The sequence below is a fragment of the Suricata suricatta genome, chromosome 3 (genome assembly GCF_006229205.1).
Source record: "Suricata suricatta isolate VVHF042 chromosome 3, meerkat_22Aug2017_6uvM2_HiC, whole genome shotgun sequence".
Taxonomy (NCBI): Eukaryota; Metazoa; Chordata; class Mammalia; order Carnivora; family Herpestidae; genus Suricata; species Suricata suricatta.
In genome coordinates, this window is record NC_043702.1 from 29,482,159 (window position 1) to 29,498,125 (window position 15,967).

The 15,967-nt window shown below is 38.4% G+C and overlaps 1 protein-coding gene across 1 annotated transcript in view; it reads right to left on the reverse strand.

The window, feature by feature from the left end:
* PARD3B (par-3 family cell polarity regulator beta) overlaps positions 1-15,967 on the reverse strand; it is a 1,000,837-nt gene that overhangs the window by 429,230 nt on the left and 555,640 nt on the right. Inside the window, exon 10 of the mRNA XM_029934009.1 lies at positions 15,452-15,580. Coding sequence (XP_029789869.1) covers positions 15,452-15,580 — 129 coding nt within the window. The remainder of the gene's footprint in view (positions 1-15,451; positions 15,581-15,967) is intronic.

Sequence of the window (15,967 nt, forward strand, 5' to 3'; positions counted from 1 at the left end):
AAGCAACTTTTCACATTTAAAACTAAAATTGTCTCTCTCTCAACTCCTAAACAATTGGTTCAGAAGTGTAAACTCACTTACTGAGTGACTTCACTTATTCTAAATAAAACTGAAAAGCAAATATACTAAAAGTTGCTTTGACAGTTTTTGTGTGTGTGTGGTTTTTTTTTTTTTTTTTTTTTTTTACTAAATTTGGCAGCATTATGTACAAAAACCAAATAAAATACTCTTAATGTATTTGGTCTTCGTCTTTGTCCTTCAAATCCATTGCACACTAGGCATGAATAATCCAGAATACTTCTTACATGCTATTTGACCTGAAAGAAGAATCAAAGTCATAATTCAAATCTGTTAATGACTGGTAGAAGGGACACCTAGCCAATTATTTTCTTGTTACAGCAGTCCTTGATCTTAGGCTTTGTCTCTGTGGATGTAGAGTTCATCCCATTATTTTATCCACATCAAAGGTAGGGCATTGGCTAAGCAAACACGCATAATTTATAAGGGTAGCCATACTTTTCATGATATAAAGCAAGCCATGTAGTGTGTCATGGGGATCGTATATTCAGATGCTTCTTCAACTTATTTTTTTTTCTACTACACTATAGAATGAAAACCCAACCTACTAAAAAACAAGCTCAGAAACATAATCAAAGAATAAAAACAAATTCTAGAATCATGGACAAGTGCTATTTACTAATATGTTATAACAACAGAATAGGTATATGTCAATTTTAACCGTTAGTCAGCCTATCAGTACACTTTGTGCTGTCTTGATCTCTGACTTCTAACAAAAACAGCTGCATTGGCAGAAAATTCAGCTGCAACATCCTAAAAAAATTAATAGTGTTCTAAGAACATTGGGTATGGACAAAAATTCACTTTTTACCTCCTAGCATTCTATTATAATAATCTCCCACATTCTCTTAAAGAAAAACAGATTTGGGAACTTAAAATAAATGGATTGGTCTTCGTTTTACTTTCCTCACTCTCTGGTCTGAGGTAAGTAATGTCTACTCAATATCACGCTCAGTCATGATTCCCCTGGGACAGTACTTTCAATTAAACCTTTTATTTCCTCCACGAATGCCTGGTCTCATTGACCACTGTACTTTTTATCTGTGGATTTATGATAATCTAATGCACATCTCCTCACAGGCAGAATGGCCTTATGAGTCCTTATTGTTCTTAGGCCAGAAGAGAAGTGAAAAACAAAATTAGCTCCTGCGGAAGTCAGGAAGGAAACCACATTTGTTTAACACAGCACGAGGCCTTTCACTACCTGCCCAATGGCCTTGACCATCACACTGCCCTGGCCTCTCAATGTGCTGGCTGCCCTTGGCCTGGCTGCTCCAGTCTGATAAGACATGCCAAGTCCCTTGAGAGCTATTGAGAGCTGAGGGGTGAGAGGCAACACAATCTTCAGGTTACATTTTCAAAGGGTTGTGAAGGAAGTAAGACATTTACATGCTATTGCTATTCTTTTCTGTAAGAAACCCTCCAGGTTAAAGAGGAACCTCTGAACTGCTATCTGGCAGCAAAAGTCGGGCTTTTAGAAAAGTAAGCCACTGGCTTGTTTGTAGCTGTATGCCTTTACTTTCTTTTCAGTTAGGACCCACATGATTTGGTTTCTATTTTAGAAGTACACAAATTATAGTGGCATGTTATTAACTTAACCACCATGAAAAATTACACGCATATATATTTTTATAATCATACTCAGTTATGTAGCGGAAGACAAGGCTCGATCTAGTATACTTCTATCTCTTCATGATACAGGGAATAAGTCACTGTTATATATATCTGCAAACACAGACAAGTTCAGCAGCCTTCATCTTTAATTTCTTTGCATGCCTACATAGCACATAAAATTATCAAGTTAATAATTGCATTAATATTTATTTATATAATTTATTTACAACCTGTCTAGTACCAAAGAGGAATGAGGTGGTTTGCATTAATAATTACATTGAAAATATCTGCCAAGTCTTCAACAAGTTGCTAGGGTTGACACAGACCTATTTTCTTTTGTTATTATTATTATTATTTTTTTAATGTTTGTTTAATTTTGAGAGAGACGGAGACAGAGCACAAGCTGGGGAGGGACAGAGAGAGAGGCAGACACAGAATCAAAAGCAGGCTCCAGGCTCTGAGCTGTCAGCACAGACCCCGATGCGGGGCTCCAATCGACAAACCGTGAGATCATGACCTGAGCCGAAGCTGGACGCTTAACTGGCTGAGTCACCCAGGCGCCACCTATTTTCAAATTGAAGAATTCAGAAACCCGAGACCTTTTACTAAATTAAAGATGGTCAAAACTTTAATGAACAGTGGTTCTAATTTATTCACTTTTCTTTATATGTAATGGAAATAAGCTTTAAATAAACTATGGCTGTAGGTACAGACAAGGCAATTTTTGCTAAAAAAAAAACAGGCTATTTTTCTTAAGGTTGTATTTAACTTTTTAAGTTTGGATTTAAGTTTGTTTGTAAACTTGCTTCTTGCGACTTGAACTCTCTGTTTCTCTCTGTCAAAAGGAATACTGGTAAATTGTGCCTAGGTTTCAATTAGTCAAAAGGGTTGACTCACCCCACAGTATCTCCAAAGCATAACACTATGTAATAATTTACATTCTATTGGGTGAGCTATATTTAAAAATGTCTTATGGGAAAATACACCTAAACTTTCATTTTTGGAAAGAAGGAACACATCTCCTTTTGCTCTGGCTACAAGAGTGAAGTCTCCGTGGAATCCAGAGCAATGGTGGCCATCAGGAGTAGACTGGGGGAAGAGCTACATCTTTGTGTTTAACTACTATAGCAACAAACACCACAGTGGCAGAAGGTTGAAAAGGTGGCCATGAGGGAGATATCTGCTAGCAATATGTGATTCTACATTTACTTACGAGAAGTCACTCTTTAGGTCAAATGCTCCCAAGGCATTCTGAACTGTAGAACAAACAAACGCTCAGAGGCAGACTCCTGTGGCCCATTCATATACAGAGAGATCATTCATAATTCAAGGCACTATCTGTATTGAGCATCATGCCAAAATTTGATGCACAGAAATTCAGAGAATAGTATTTTCCAGTAGCAAGACGTCTAAGAGACCAATTAGTTCAACCTTCTTGTATTGTAGATAAGGAAACTCTTCTCCCTATTTACTGTTGATTTTTTAATTTTGAAAATTTTAGCATGTGTTAGTTTATCATTATCTCCATAATTCAACTCTTATTCCCAAATCCCCAATCCAGGCTGTGGGTGTCTACTGTAGAAAAGCAAATCTGCATGGGATGGGAAGAGGAAGGAAATAGCTTCTCTCTCACCTAGGACATAAAGTAACAATAGGAGGCATGAGAGTTCATGTTTAGCAAGACTTTTCCTTTTAGACTAAAACAAGTTGAACCAAGTAGGGAAAGGGGCACACCTCACCTACTTTTGCTTTTCTCACCCTGTAGTTACATCAAGAAAGAACTCAATAATTTCTTTGTGAATGGGATTTAGAAAGATAAGACCCAAGGAGTTAAATGACTTTTCTAAACGTGAACATCTAGAGTGGTAGTCCTAGGTCAATAATGTGCATGTTACATCCCCAAATAATACGCTTTCTGCTACAGAACAGTGTTCTCTTCAGCTTTCCTAACCTACAGCGAGAGACTGTAATAATATTTGGCCCAGTGACATATGCCTCTTTGAAGTGTTACTTTGCTGTTCTTTCCAGCCAAGCACGGACTCTAACCACCCAACCCCTGAATCCTAATAAGTTTTGTGACTTGCCTTAACAAAGAGGATGAGGCACAAGTGACACTCTACAAGCTGCAAGGCAAGTCAGAGCCCCTGCATCTTCTGTTTTTATTGTCCTGGGAATGCCATGCAAGTAAGCTGGACTGGCCTTCTGGAGGATGAGAAGACACATTAACTAGAACCAAGGTGCCCCACCCAACAACCAGCACCAGCTGACAGCCATGTAGAGGAGACCATCTTGAATCTTCCGCCTAGGAGATGTTCCAGTTAAATCCAAGCTACAGGAACAAACCCAAAAGCAGAACTTATACGCAGATAACTTACAAACATGAATTTTATAAAAGAGGGCATGAAACAGACCTGAAATCTGATAGATTTCTATATTGTCCCTAGAAATGGTCTTGTTATAGATGAGTAAACTTTGCTCACATGATAGCATAAGTAGCCAACAATATTATCACTAAGGCCAAAATGTTCCTTTCCTCTATTTCTTCCTTTTCTTCAGTTTTCTTTCCTGCTATTGGCTCATGTTCCTACATATCCCTGGACTTTCTACTTTTCTTGTTTCTTTGAATAAATTCCTGGCCTAAACAGAATCCCATCTCATTAATATATTTTAAAAATAATTTTGAAGTCCTCATTGGTTTCTTCCTTTTATATAACTTCTGGCTCACCAAAAACCTCTTGGCTTGTTCCTTAAATTTACAACCAAAAAAAATGTGCAACTATTTTCCTCCCATTAATTAGCCTTCCCCACAGATAATAGGTCGTACACCATATTCTTGTTTCTCTAATGACTCTCGGCATTATCTATAAGTGCTTGGAGTTCAGGAATCACATCTTAGTATATTTTAAAATACCCAGTCTGACACAGCATCTAGTACCAATACGCGTTTAATAAATACTTGATCAACTAAACTAGGAAAAGTAGGTGTTCAGTATTTGTTGAACAACTAAGTCCTTTTATCATCAATACTGACCCAGAAATGGAGACAATTCTCCTGAATGCTGATATCTTTATGAGTATCATAGAAGAGAAACATTTGGCCTCAGGGAGATGGAGTGCAAGCAAGTAATGGGTAAGATATTTTGGTTGGGTGTTTTTGTGTTTTGCCATTTTCAGTTTTTATGCTTGTTTGTTTCTGTGTGTTTTCCCCCTCCAGTGGGAAGTCAAGGGTCTATGTATGAAATATATAGCTTCTGGGAAGGAGAGGAGGGAGAAGATGAGCCATTTAAGTCTGTAACTTCCCTGCAGGGTGCTAAAGCCAACAGTTCCATAAACTAGGAGCCAGAGACTTCAATATATACAAATAACAACTGTCAAGGGGAGGCTTTATTGCTTCAGGGAATATTTTTCTCCATTCTACTAGTATTACCTCCATGTTCATCACCACCTGGCATTTAAATGTAGAAATGTAATGTAGAAATAAATACATTCTGTAATAGGGGCACCCGGGTGGCTCAGTTGGTTAAGTGTCCAACTCTCGGTTTCAGCTTAGGTCATAATCTCCTGGTTCTTGAGTTCGAGCCCCACACTGGGTACTGCATTGGCAGTGTGGAACCTTCTTGGGATTCTCTCTCTCCCTCTCTCTCTACCTCTCCCACCAGTCTCTCTAAAAACAAATAAATAAACCTTAAAAAGTTAAATATATTCTGTAATAGATACCACACTGAGTGTGATTTGCTTCCAGAAAGGCAGGATGATAGGTCAGAAGAAAGAAGAGAGGAAGTAATAGGAGAGAATGAGGAAATGTAAGGAAATTCCAACCACATTTCCAGCTGTTAAACAATCCTTCCTTTGGTCCTAAGCCTCTAAGAAATGTAAAGAATTAATTACGGAAAGACTAGGTGATAAAAGTCCTTCATATAACTCAATAAGTGGCCAGGAAACATACTTGAACTCGTTTATAATTGAATATCCTGCCATTGGGGCAGATTTAAGGAAGGGTAAACTTAAAGAGACATAACAATATTAAATGTTCTTTTGTCTTTTTAATGTTTGTGATTAAACATTCTTTTCAGAGAGACCATTGGGGCTGTTGTGGGGCTTCATTTAGGCAGCAACAGGAAGCCAAGAGTATGTGATTTGTACTTGGGCATCTTAATTTAAATAATTATAATATCTTAAAGAAAAATGCATCTTAACTTCTTCAACGTTTTATTATATCTGACAAGTTCAGTAAAAGGGCACCTATCTATTCGTGCATTATGCGTCATGTGTTCTGCACACTCATTAAAAATAATGAGAACATATTTAAAAGTCATCGCCCAGAGAATCTTTGGGGACGGGCATGGGAAGAGGTAAGTGGCAACAGATTGTGATTTAAGTGTCTATCTCTGTTTTATCAGCCCCCTTAGGAGAGGGGAGGGGAAGAATCTTCAGCTGATATTCTTTAATGATAAAGATCACACATTTTCCTGAAAAAAACAGGCAGATGAAACACGTTCAAACCTCCAAATACACTTTCAAAATGAAATGGGCTGTAGTGGCAGTTTCACATGTTCTGTGTTTACTTTGATAACAGCTGGGAGAGTTAACCATGATCAATTAAGGCTGTACTTTCTTTTCCTTAATCTTTTAAATATCCTTTACAAAATGAGTGCATTTCCTTATCTTACACCAAATGTACCTTAACAAACGCACTGATCGCAGGCATCCCGGTAATTAAGCAAATCAAGGTCATCCCCCGAGTTTTGTAACTGCCTTCTTATCCAGCTGCTCCATATCAACAGCTGGCATGAATTATTGGAAACATTTGGATAACTGGATAATAAGAAGGATATAATCTGTGGTCGGTTACAATATTAATTCTTCTGAGCTGTTTAAACATGTATGTTTAGAAAATATGTTTTTTCTAAACTCCAGAAGCCTAATCATGGCCACAGTGGCCACTCAAAAGACATATGTTTTGTGCCGGAGAGGATAGCCGAATCTCATGGTTCTTCATCCTTAATACTGCAGGAGAATGTAATTGGGCTCCAGTCCTCTGAAATGTCATGAGAGCTTCTTTCCAGCGTAGAACACTTATTCTTCCACTACCTTCCAACCTCCAACAAAACCAGTCTTGTGGTAAAAATCATTAAGTATTTTCATTCTGACACCTGGAAGCCATACAATGGGGCAAAATGGCCGCCCTGCCTCCCTGTGTTCTAGAAATGCTCAAACCGAGCTTTTATCATCATCTATTTTATCAAGGCTAGATTTTGCTGATGAGGGTCCAGTAAAATTCTTTCAGGTGTAAGTACTTCACAGGGAGTAGCGACTGACTCCTAATCCCTCAGGCTTGTGGGCTACGAAATGCATTAAGGACCTAGTCACTTAGGACAGAGCGTAACTGAGAGAAACTGTGATGCTCAACTCAGTGAGGTAGAAGTCTTAAAAAAATTCTGATTTTGACAAACAGTGTAAATTTTGGTAAGGGGCAATGTCTCTATGACTCATTTCCCCCATTTTTAAGATAGATAGGAATAGCTAAACATAGTTGCTTTGTGACAGTAAATGATGATCACTTTCTTAAGTGCTCTGAAACCTTTGCCATGAGCTCAGCCACAGCAGGGTGGGGAATGGTAGAATATGGTCCATGGAAGGAGCCATCTTGGAGGCAGAGAGGAGGGGAGAAGGGACGGAGGTGTAACTGGAAATAAAGACCAATAACCCAATCTTCTAAACTGCTCTAGAAGCACCTCTCTTTGGTATGTGTTTAAATCTACAAGTTACAAGGTGGCATGTAACAAATTTTGAGCACAATCAAATTGAGTGTGGAAATTTCAGTGCACAATCGAGTTGGGCCTGAAAAAGTCAAGTACAACTGAGTCTGCCTAAATGAATCAGGTGTAATTGAGTTGAGTAACTGGATTGTGCTCTGCACGGGCCCTTTGCCAAAACGAGGGCCACAGGACCAAAGAGACAAAACTCAAGTGGTCTTAAACTTTTCACAGAATTATTTCTTCTGGAGCAACATATTGTTTGCAGAATGGAAACATAAAGTTGAAAATTTGGCCATGACAGCTCTTCAGTTACAGATACTAAGTTATCCTATAGGCCTTTGCTCTTTATAACAAAACCACTATTCTAATGATTCTCAAACTTGAGTAAGCATCAACACTATTGGGGAGCTTGTTAAGATAATTTTTTTTAATTTTAAGTAGGCTCCACACCGAATGTGGGACTTGAACTCACAACCCTGAGATCAAGAGTCACATGCTCTATCAACTGTGCTAGCCAGGCACCTCTAAACCATATCTTTAGCTCCAACCCTAGAGTTTTCTGACTCCTCAGGTCTGAAAAGAGCCTGTACATATAAAAAATCTCTGAGGTAATGCTTTTCTACTGATCTGAGACCACACTTTGAGAACCAATTCAATTGAGATGAAACACTTAAAAAAATATTTTAAAATGATTCTAATACTTAAAAAATATCTAATATTTTAAAATATTAGGTAATGATACTTATTGTTTGTGTATGTCTTTATAAGTAAATTGTACAACTAGATTATGGAAATGTATTCATGATTATTTAATCTAAATTGTCATTTATAGTCTATCAATACTATCCCTATACTTGCTGTGTTGGTGCAGTTGTAACTAGATATTGCTAATGTCCTGAAATATGAGGAAATCGCTGCATATTATTTCTACTTGGTTTAAAATAATTGTAGCAGTAAGGATAATGCATGAGATGCAGATTAGACAGACAGAGTAGGAAACACAGCACCTTTACCAATACCTTTTCCAACCTTCTCTACCATTTGCTTTACTAATGTGTAGCTTTCATTTATTCAATCAACAAATATTTACTAAACATATAGTGTGCACTAGGCACAGGAAATAACAACAGAGGATAATGTTATTTGACACTCACCGCATATTAGCATCTGTGCTCAGCTAATTCTCACAACAACCCTATAAGGTAGGTGCTGTTATCCTCATTTGACAAATGAGGAACTTGAGGCACAGAGAGGTTGAGTAAGACTACAAAGCAGGGATTCACATTCTGTGTGGCCTATTCTAAACACCTTACACACATTTAATGCTAACAGTCTTTTAGGTAAGCGTTACTCTAATACCAGCATTAGAGAAGAGGAATGGGGGCTCAGGGAGGCAACTTAATCAAGACCATTCAGCCAAGCAGTGGTAGAGCCAGGATTCAGCCCAGCCGACTGATCCCAGATCCCAGGCTCCTAACAATTACATTAAAGCCAAATACAAGAAGCTCTTAGCAGGTACCCTAAAGTCTCTTCACCCCTTCCAACTTATTCCAAACAACACGATTTCTCATGTTAGCCCTTGCTCAGTAAGCTGTCAAGTTGGGCTTCCTACTGTCTCCTTGATGTATTTTATGTTTTCTGATCTCAGAGTATTTGAAGATACTGTTTCTTTCCCCCGTAAGCCTTACTTTTGAAATCCTACTCAATTAAGACCTTTCTCAAATACTGTCCTATTCTTAAAGGTTTTCTTGGCCTCCCAACTTTATAATCCCCATAATACTTAATTGCATAATTTGATCAACTCATAACTATTGCTTTTTCTTTATAGGTAGAAGCTCCTTGAGGACCTGAACGCATCTTATGAATCTCTGGAGTTCATGCTGCAGAACCATGACTAGGATTAACTGAATTATTGACTGAGTGGAACTGCACTAAGGAGGGAAAAAATTACAGAAGAGAGAAGCAGAAATGGAGACTATATTTTAGCAAGGATTCCACCATAAGTCATAAGAACTGTGTTATTCGGAGAACCCATAAAATATAGCTGCGTTTGTTTCCTGCATAATTATTTAAATTCCAAAACATAACTCCTGCACTTTGGTTTAGGTAGACAAATCATTCTGAAATCATCCTTCAATTTCTGCTACTTATCCACAAATAGCTGCTATAATATTCATTCTTCCTTAAGTACCTTGGTTAATTAAGCATGGGATCATTTGAATCTAACAGCCAAAGGGAATAAAATAATATATCAGTTAAATGAGGTTCATCTAAGATTTCAAACGAGAATTCTTGCATGATTTATGATATTAAATAATCTGACATTTGAAGGTATGAATTTTTCACTTCATAAGAAGATAAACAGTCAAGGGGTCGGAACCCCCATGTCATTTGCAAATGTGGCCGCAGGGATGGGTAAATATGATAGTGCTGGGTTCCACTGAACTCGGCAGATATTAGGGGCGTGGGCACACACATGTGTATCTTCTTTTTCCCTCAGCAAAAGCAATATTCCTAAGTGAAGGTCAAATCCACACGACAAACATGGCTAACTTTTGAATCTCGATCATGCGAGGCAGGAGCAACGTGCTTGCTTGAAATATAGTTAATCCCACGTGCAGAGGCCAGCATTTACTAGCAGGAGAAACTGGCAGGTAGAAATTATAAATACATTCGAAATTTTCTCAGCTCGTTTTACCCACCAGGGGTTGCTGTGATTTTCAGGATAATTTAAAGATAAGGCAGCAGGTCAGAACATGAAACATTAAAAAGGTTAACAAAGAAATGGCATGACGTTTTTTTTCCCTTCCCCAATAAATGAAAGGAAGACATGCATATGAGTGTGCAAGCCCAAGCACTTATGTGACAAACAACACAGTCTCTCTCTCTCTCTCTCTTTCTCTCTCTCTCTCTGAAGCTCTCAAAAAAATAAAAGCACAGAATCAATAGAAAACCTGTAGTCTGTCATGATCTTTCCTATACTGACACTTTGCATAAGAAAACAAGAATTTTGGTGATCAGGGATGGAAAAGAACTCACAGAGCATGTCTGTTCCAGAACATAGCCAACCAACCCCTGGTAAAGTAGTGCAGTTTTATTTCACTGCAGATGCGACAGTTTCACCTTCAGATTCTATTACCAACACTAATCTCAAAGTCCCTTTTGCAAAAATGTTCCTTATATAAATACCTCTTTAATAAACTCTCACACAGTCAGGGGGTGAAGACATCAAAGGATCTTCCAGTCTGGGATTCAGGAAAGATTACCTTTGAAACACAGTTCTTTTGGTAAAGATACTAGAAAGAGCTAAATAGTTGCGAGGTTAGTACATGAATTCCTCTCATCTGATTTTTAGCCCTGCCTGCCACAGATGGCATGAAGTTTTGGCTCCATAAGCTTCTAAATTCGTGATCCTAACCAGTTGCTCAGGAAAAAGGACATGGACTCACAAATGAAAGAATTCAGCACAGTTCTCATGTGGCAGGTCAGGAGAAATGGCCAGGAAGGGGGCATTCAGGCCTTTGGAATGACAGAGGGTTACATCCGAGATACCATCCTATATTGGGACTTCCTGTGTAACTGCTGACCACATGCTCCCTCGGCTGTTACGTGTTGAGACTTTACAAGAAGCTAAGATAACAAGGAAATAAGGAAGATTGGACTGTCAGAAAACAGGCAGAGCAGTGCTGTTATGGGGGTTGAGAGCTCATGAAACAGCAAGGCTTAAGAAAAGGGCCAGGACGGTTTCTCAGAACAGGAAAACAATAAACACGGTTTGTTTTCTTCAAAGGAGATAGAACAAGACAAAAGCAGGAAGTGCTGTCCTTCCTTTTTCCTGCCAGATTTTCAGTGGCAAGTCAAGTGTGTGCATCAATCATGATAAGGGAGGAGAGACCAAAGTGATAACACCTTCAATTTCTTGAAAGAAAAATACAAAAACGCATCTCATAGCACACTGTTCTTCATTTTGCTCTTTCAAAGAGTGCAGTGCGTGTCACACTACGAACCAACTCACACTGAAATAGTACCGTGCATGCCAAACATGACCTCTCTTTAAACTTCTGTAGGATTCTTGCTATTTAGCACTCAAGGAAGGCATTTGGGCTGCACAAAGAAGACTATTCCATATTTCTCCAGAACAAAGATTCTGGGTCCACACTACTCCAGTGCTTACAATCATCAAGAATTTGGTGCTTTGTTGGGGCTACAAAGACTATCCCACATATTTAGATAATTACAAGTCAAATATTTTTAAAACGTCTAGACTGTTTGTCAGAGAATTCTAGGAGAATGGATACTAACCACATGCTCTCCAAATTTGGCATAAAACTAAAAAACCAAAAGGAACAAATAATTTATTTGTACTCATAGTCTCACAGATGCACAATTAATGTAATATGCTCCCTGGTGGGCTTGGCCTATGATGTCACTTTTGGGGACAGAAATCAAATTTCACTAAATTCTATTAAATGAGAGTGAACTAATATACACAAGCTGCTTGACTTATGGATTCAGTTTCAAACAAAATTTTTTTTTGGTAATTCAGTATTTTGTTTTTTGGGGTTTTTTTTTTACTGTTTTTTATTTATTTTTGAGAGAGGGACAGAGTGAGTGGGAGAGGTGGCAGAGACAGAGGGGCAGACATAGAATTCAAAGCAGGCTCTAGGCTCTGAGCTGTCAGCACAGAGCCCGACATGGGGCTCAAACCCACAAGCTGTGAGATCATGACCTGAGCTGAAGTTAGACGCTTAACCGACTGAGCCACCCAGGTGCCCCTGTAATTCAGTATTTTGGATACCAGTGTGTATATTCAAATAATAACAAAAAATCACTGTTCAAAATAGCAGTTAGTCCCAGGCAAGCCCGAATAAATCTATTTTCTCCATAATGTATCTAAAGTCTATCAGGGCGCCTGGGTGGCTCAGTGGTTGAGTGTCTGACTTTGGCTCAGGTCATGATCTCGTCGTTCATGAATCTGAGCCCCGAGTTGGGCTCTGTGCTGACAGCTCAGAGTCTGAAGCTGCTTCAGATTCCTTGTGTCCCTCTCTCTCTCTGTCCCTCCCTTCCTCATGCTCGTTCTCTCAAAAATAATAAATAAATATTAAAAATATATAGTATTGTGTTTTTATTGTGTTTGATTCTACAGAGGTGGCAAGGTACTAGATTAATTGCAACTGACATATATTGAGAACTTACAACTGGCCAGAAACTATGCCAAGAGCTTTGCATGGATGATCTCTTCTAATCTTTACAACAATTTTATGGTACAGATGAGAAAACTGAACCTTAAGAATCATTTTGTGAGCTGCTCTAAACCACACAGAAACATTACATGATGGTGGGCTTGCAGAGTTACACTCCAGAGACGATACTAAGCCTTAAGCAACCTAGGTCTCTAGTTCCTGAGCAATAAGGGATCTTCAGTAGGTTAGCTAACCACATCGGACCTGTGGTTTTCATGTGCAAAATTAGAGTCAGACATACGGATTCTTTGGGCTCTCTTTACTCTGAAAATTCTATTATTACATTTATTCATTTTCAGATGCAATTGTATTTTGATTGAGACTGTATTCAGAGTTTCAAACTGGGGTAAGGTCAGCACCCCTCTACCCCTTTCCTGGGGCAGGCAGAAAGCTTCCAGGAAGAAGGAATTAGCTGTGAAGTTAGGAATGCTAGAAGGCATATAGATAGGAAAGGGGTATAAGAAACTAATAGATGGGAAACTAAGGTCTCAAGAGGGTTTGAGTTCTTAGCTGGAGCTCTGGTATTTGGTTCTTTTGCTGGCTGGAATGTTTCTCTTTCTATACAGGGTTTTACATGCAGGATCACAGTTTAACAGAATACAGGGTCAAAACTTCTTTGCTTGTTCTTATCCCTGAAACAAGTGCATAGTCCCACCAATGTTTTATCTCAAGCAACCAAAGAATTGCACAAGAAGTAAAAGGGCTTCCTGTTATATACACATGCTGCCTCTTTCTAATTATTTCTTCTCACTGTGACTTTTGGAGAGAAAGATCAAAGTCTTTACATAAATAAGTGATGGAAAGAAAAATCCACCTGCATTTTAGAAAAAAAATCTGGATCCCAAGTTTCTGCAGCATTTCTGAAGAATAAGAAGCTTCAGTGAGGAAGTGAGACTGAAATTCAAGATTCTTCCTTCCAAAATGGCTGGGAATGGAGGGATCATGTGGAGAAAAGGAGGTGGGCAGCATAGTTTTTATGGCTTATACCACGTAATCTTCTTCCCTTCCCTGTTTTACTGCAGATTTTCCTAGAGCATTCAAAAGGGGAAAGGGAAAAATGGACAAGATGATGTGAAAGAGAAAGAAGGACTGGAAACATGGAGGGAAGGGGGTCAGTACTAGGAGCATTATTAATATATGAGAGAAGTGATTCAGGAAGGCTGCATATTCAAACATGAATATCAACATACATAACAGAATATCAGGGTTAGAGTAGATATCTTAGAGCTTATCTAGTCTTACCATGTTATCAATGGGAGAATTTTTCCTAGAGCGTGTCTGACAAATGGTTAAGGCTGGCTCTGTTTCAATATTCTAAGTCGTCTATTTTCTTCTTGAACAGCTCCAACAGTTAGAAACTACTGTAACTTGTAATATTATCACTTCCAAATAATTCTTTTGGTACCAGCTCAAGGAGGGCGGGAAATGAGTCTCAATTATTTTTGCATCTCCAGAACCTCCAACTTAGTGCATGGATGTACTTCATAAACTGTTCATCAAATTAATACATAAGTATATTAACGGATATAAACCACCTGAAGAAACATATTAATCCATAGAATAACTCTTTACCTATTCTCTAGGAATCAAATACGTCCTAAAATTTCCTTTTTGCAAGCTAACTACAGTCAGCTTTCTCCACTAACCCTCACCAGTTCTGATGATCTAATTCTGGAAACCTGTCTTATTACCTATATGTACCTTTGTCATTTCTTATTTAGAGGCAAAAGAAATAAAATCAAAAAAAGAAGGGGTAATTAAAAGTCCTTTTATCACATCTATTTCTTTTTGCTATTAGTCATAAAAGACCTGTGAATTTTCTATAGTCTTCTTAAATACATATGTCACTAATAAAATAATATGTGTTCATTATTTTAAAAATGAGAAAACAAAAATCTCTCATAATCCCAACATTCTGGGTGTATTTCCTGCCATTTTTGTTTTTTTTGAAGATATTTAATGTAATTTGATCATACTGTATATATCATTTTATACTTAGTTTTTAACTTAATGTACTATGAGCATTTTCTCAGGTTATTATCAGTTCTCCACAGAGACCATTTTAAGTAACTATTATATCTCATTGAAGAGTTATCTAGTTATTTATCTAAATAATACCTTATGGTTATACAGCAGCCAATACAATAAACAGGACTTTAGGAAAAAAAATCAAGGTACGTGAATTTTTTCCACATCTTTGATGGTCAGTTTAGGACAGATTACTAGAAGAGTAGTTAGTAGGTCAAAGGACATACATTTTTAATAAGACTTTTGAAATTGTCTTCTTCTGGATACGTATCCCAGCCCTCAAGACTAGATTCCCATGTTACCTGATACTATAGTGCCTTGCAATTCTTTTCCATAACCATCATCATTTTGAATGCTTGGCTATATTTTCTTTCCTTTTAGACTGCAAACTACATTAAGGTAGGGCATGACCATTTTTGCTGACTGCGTGTTGCATAAAGCTAACATAGAGCATACAAAGGATATTTTATTTAGTTGAATAATGTTGAATTGCTTCCTTAAAAGGGTGCTTGAATTGGTACCCAAGATGCACTGTTGGCATTTATCCAACTCACTACATTAACATCATAAAGCGATGACACCCCCAAATGGGACAAAATACTTAGTGTGATTCAATTTTTGTTACAAATGGAACCTGTGACTTAGAACTCATCTCTCGGCTATTAAGAATTCACGGGGCATATTAAACTCTGCACTGAAGTTTCAGTGAGACTGTGACCTGAACATTACCAGCTCTCGGGGAAGAAAAGTTCCTTCTTGACGGGCGATGACCAGCGAGGCAGTCTCTCCCTGCTTGGTGCTCCTCAGCATGGCCACGAGCTCTTCCTGAGTTCGTCCAGTGACATCTCTGCCATTTACCTAATGGATGCCATCATATGAACACATCACAACACCTTCCATCTCCTTCTGCCCTAGATGGTTCCCACAAGTATGTAGCAATAAAGCTCTAAAAAGATGAAAACTGTATACATGGGCCCAAACCAATCATGTTCAAAGTACCAGTCCTGCACTGACCACCATGACTACAGTGCGAGATCCCTTTAGGTACTCAGCTGTCGGAAGCCGCCAAGTTTTCTGGCTGCCTGGATTATCACTCTCCCGGGAGTGAACCGGTAAACAAGATTTGCATCTGGAGGCTGGAGATCGCCATTTCCTGGTCCAAGACTTTGGCGGTGGTCATGCTGGGCCAGACGTGGAGTGGCCAAAGTGCACAAAAGATCAAAACTGTATTTTGGATTATTCAGT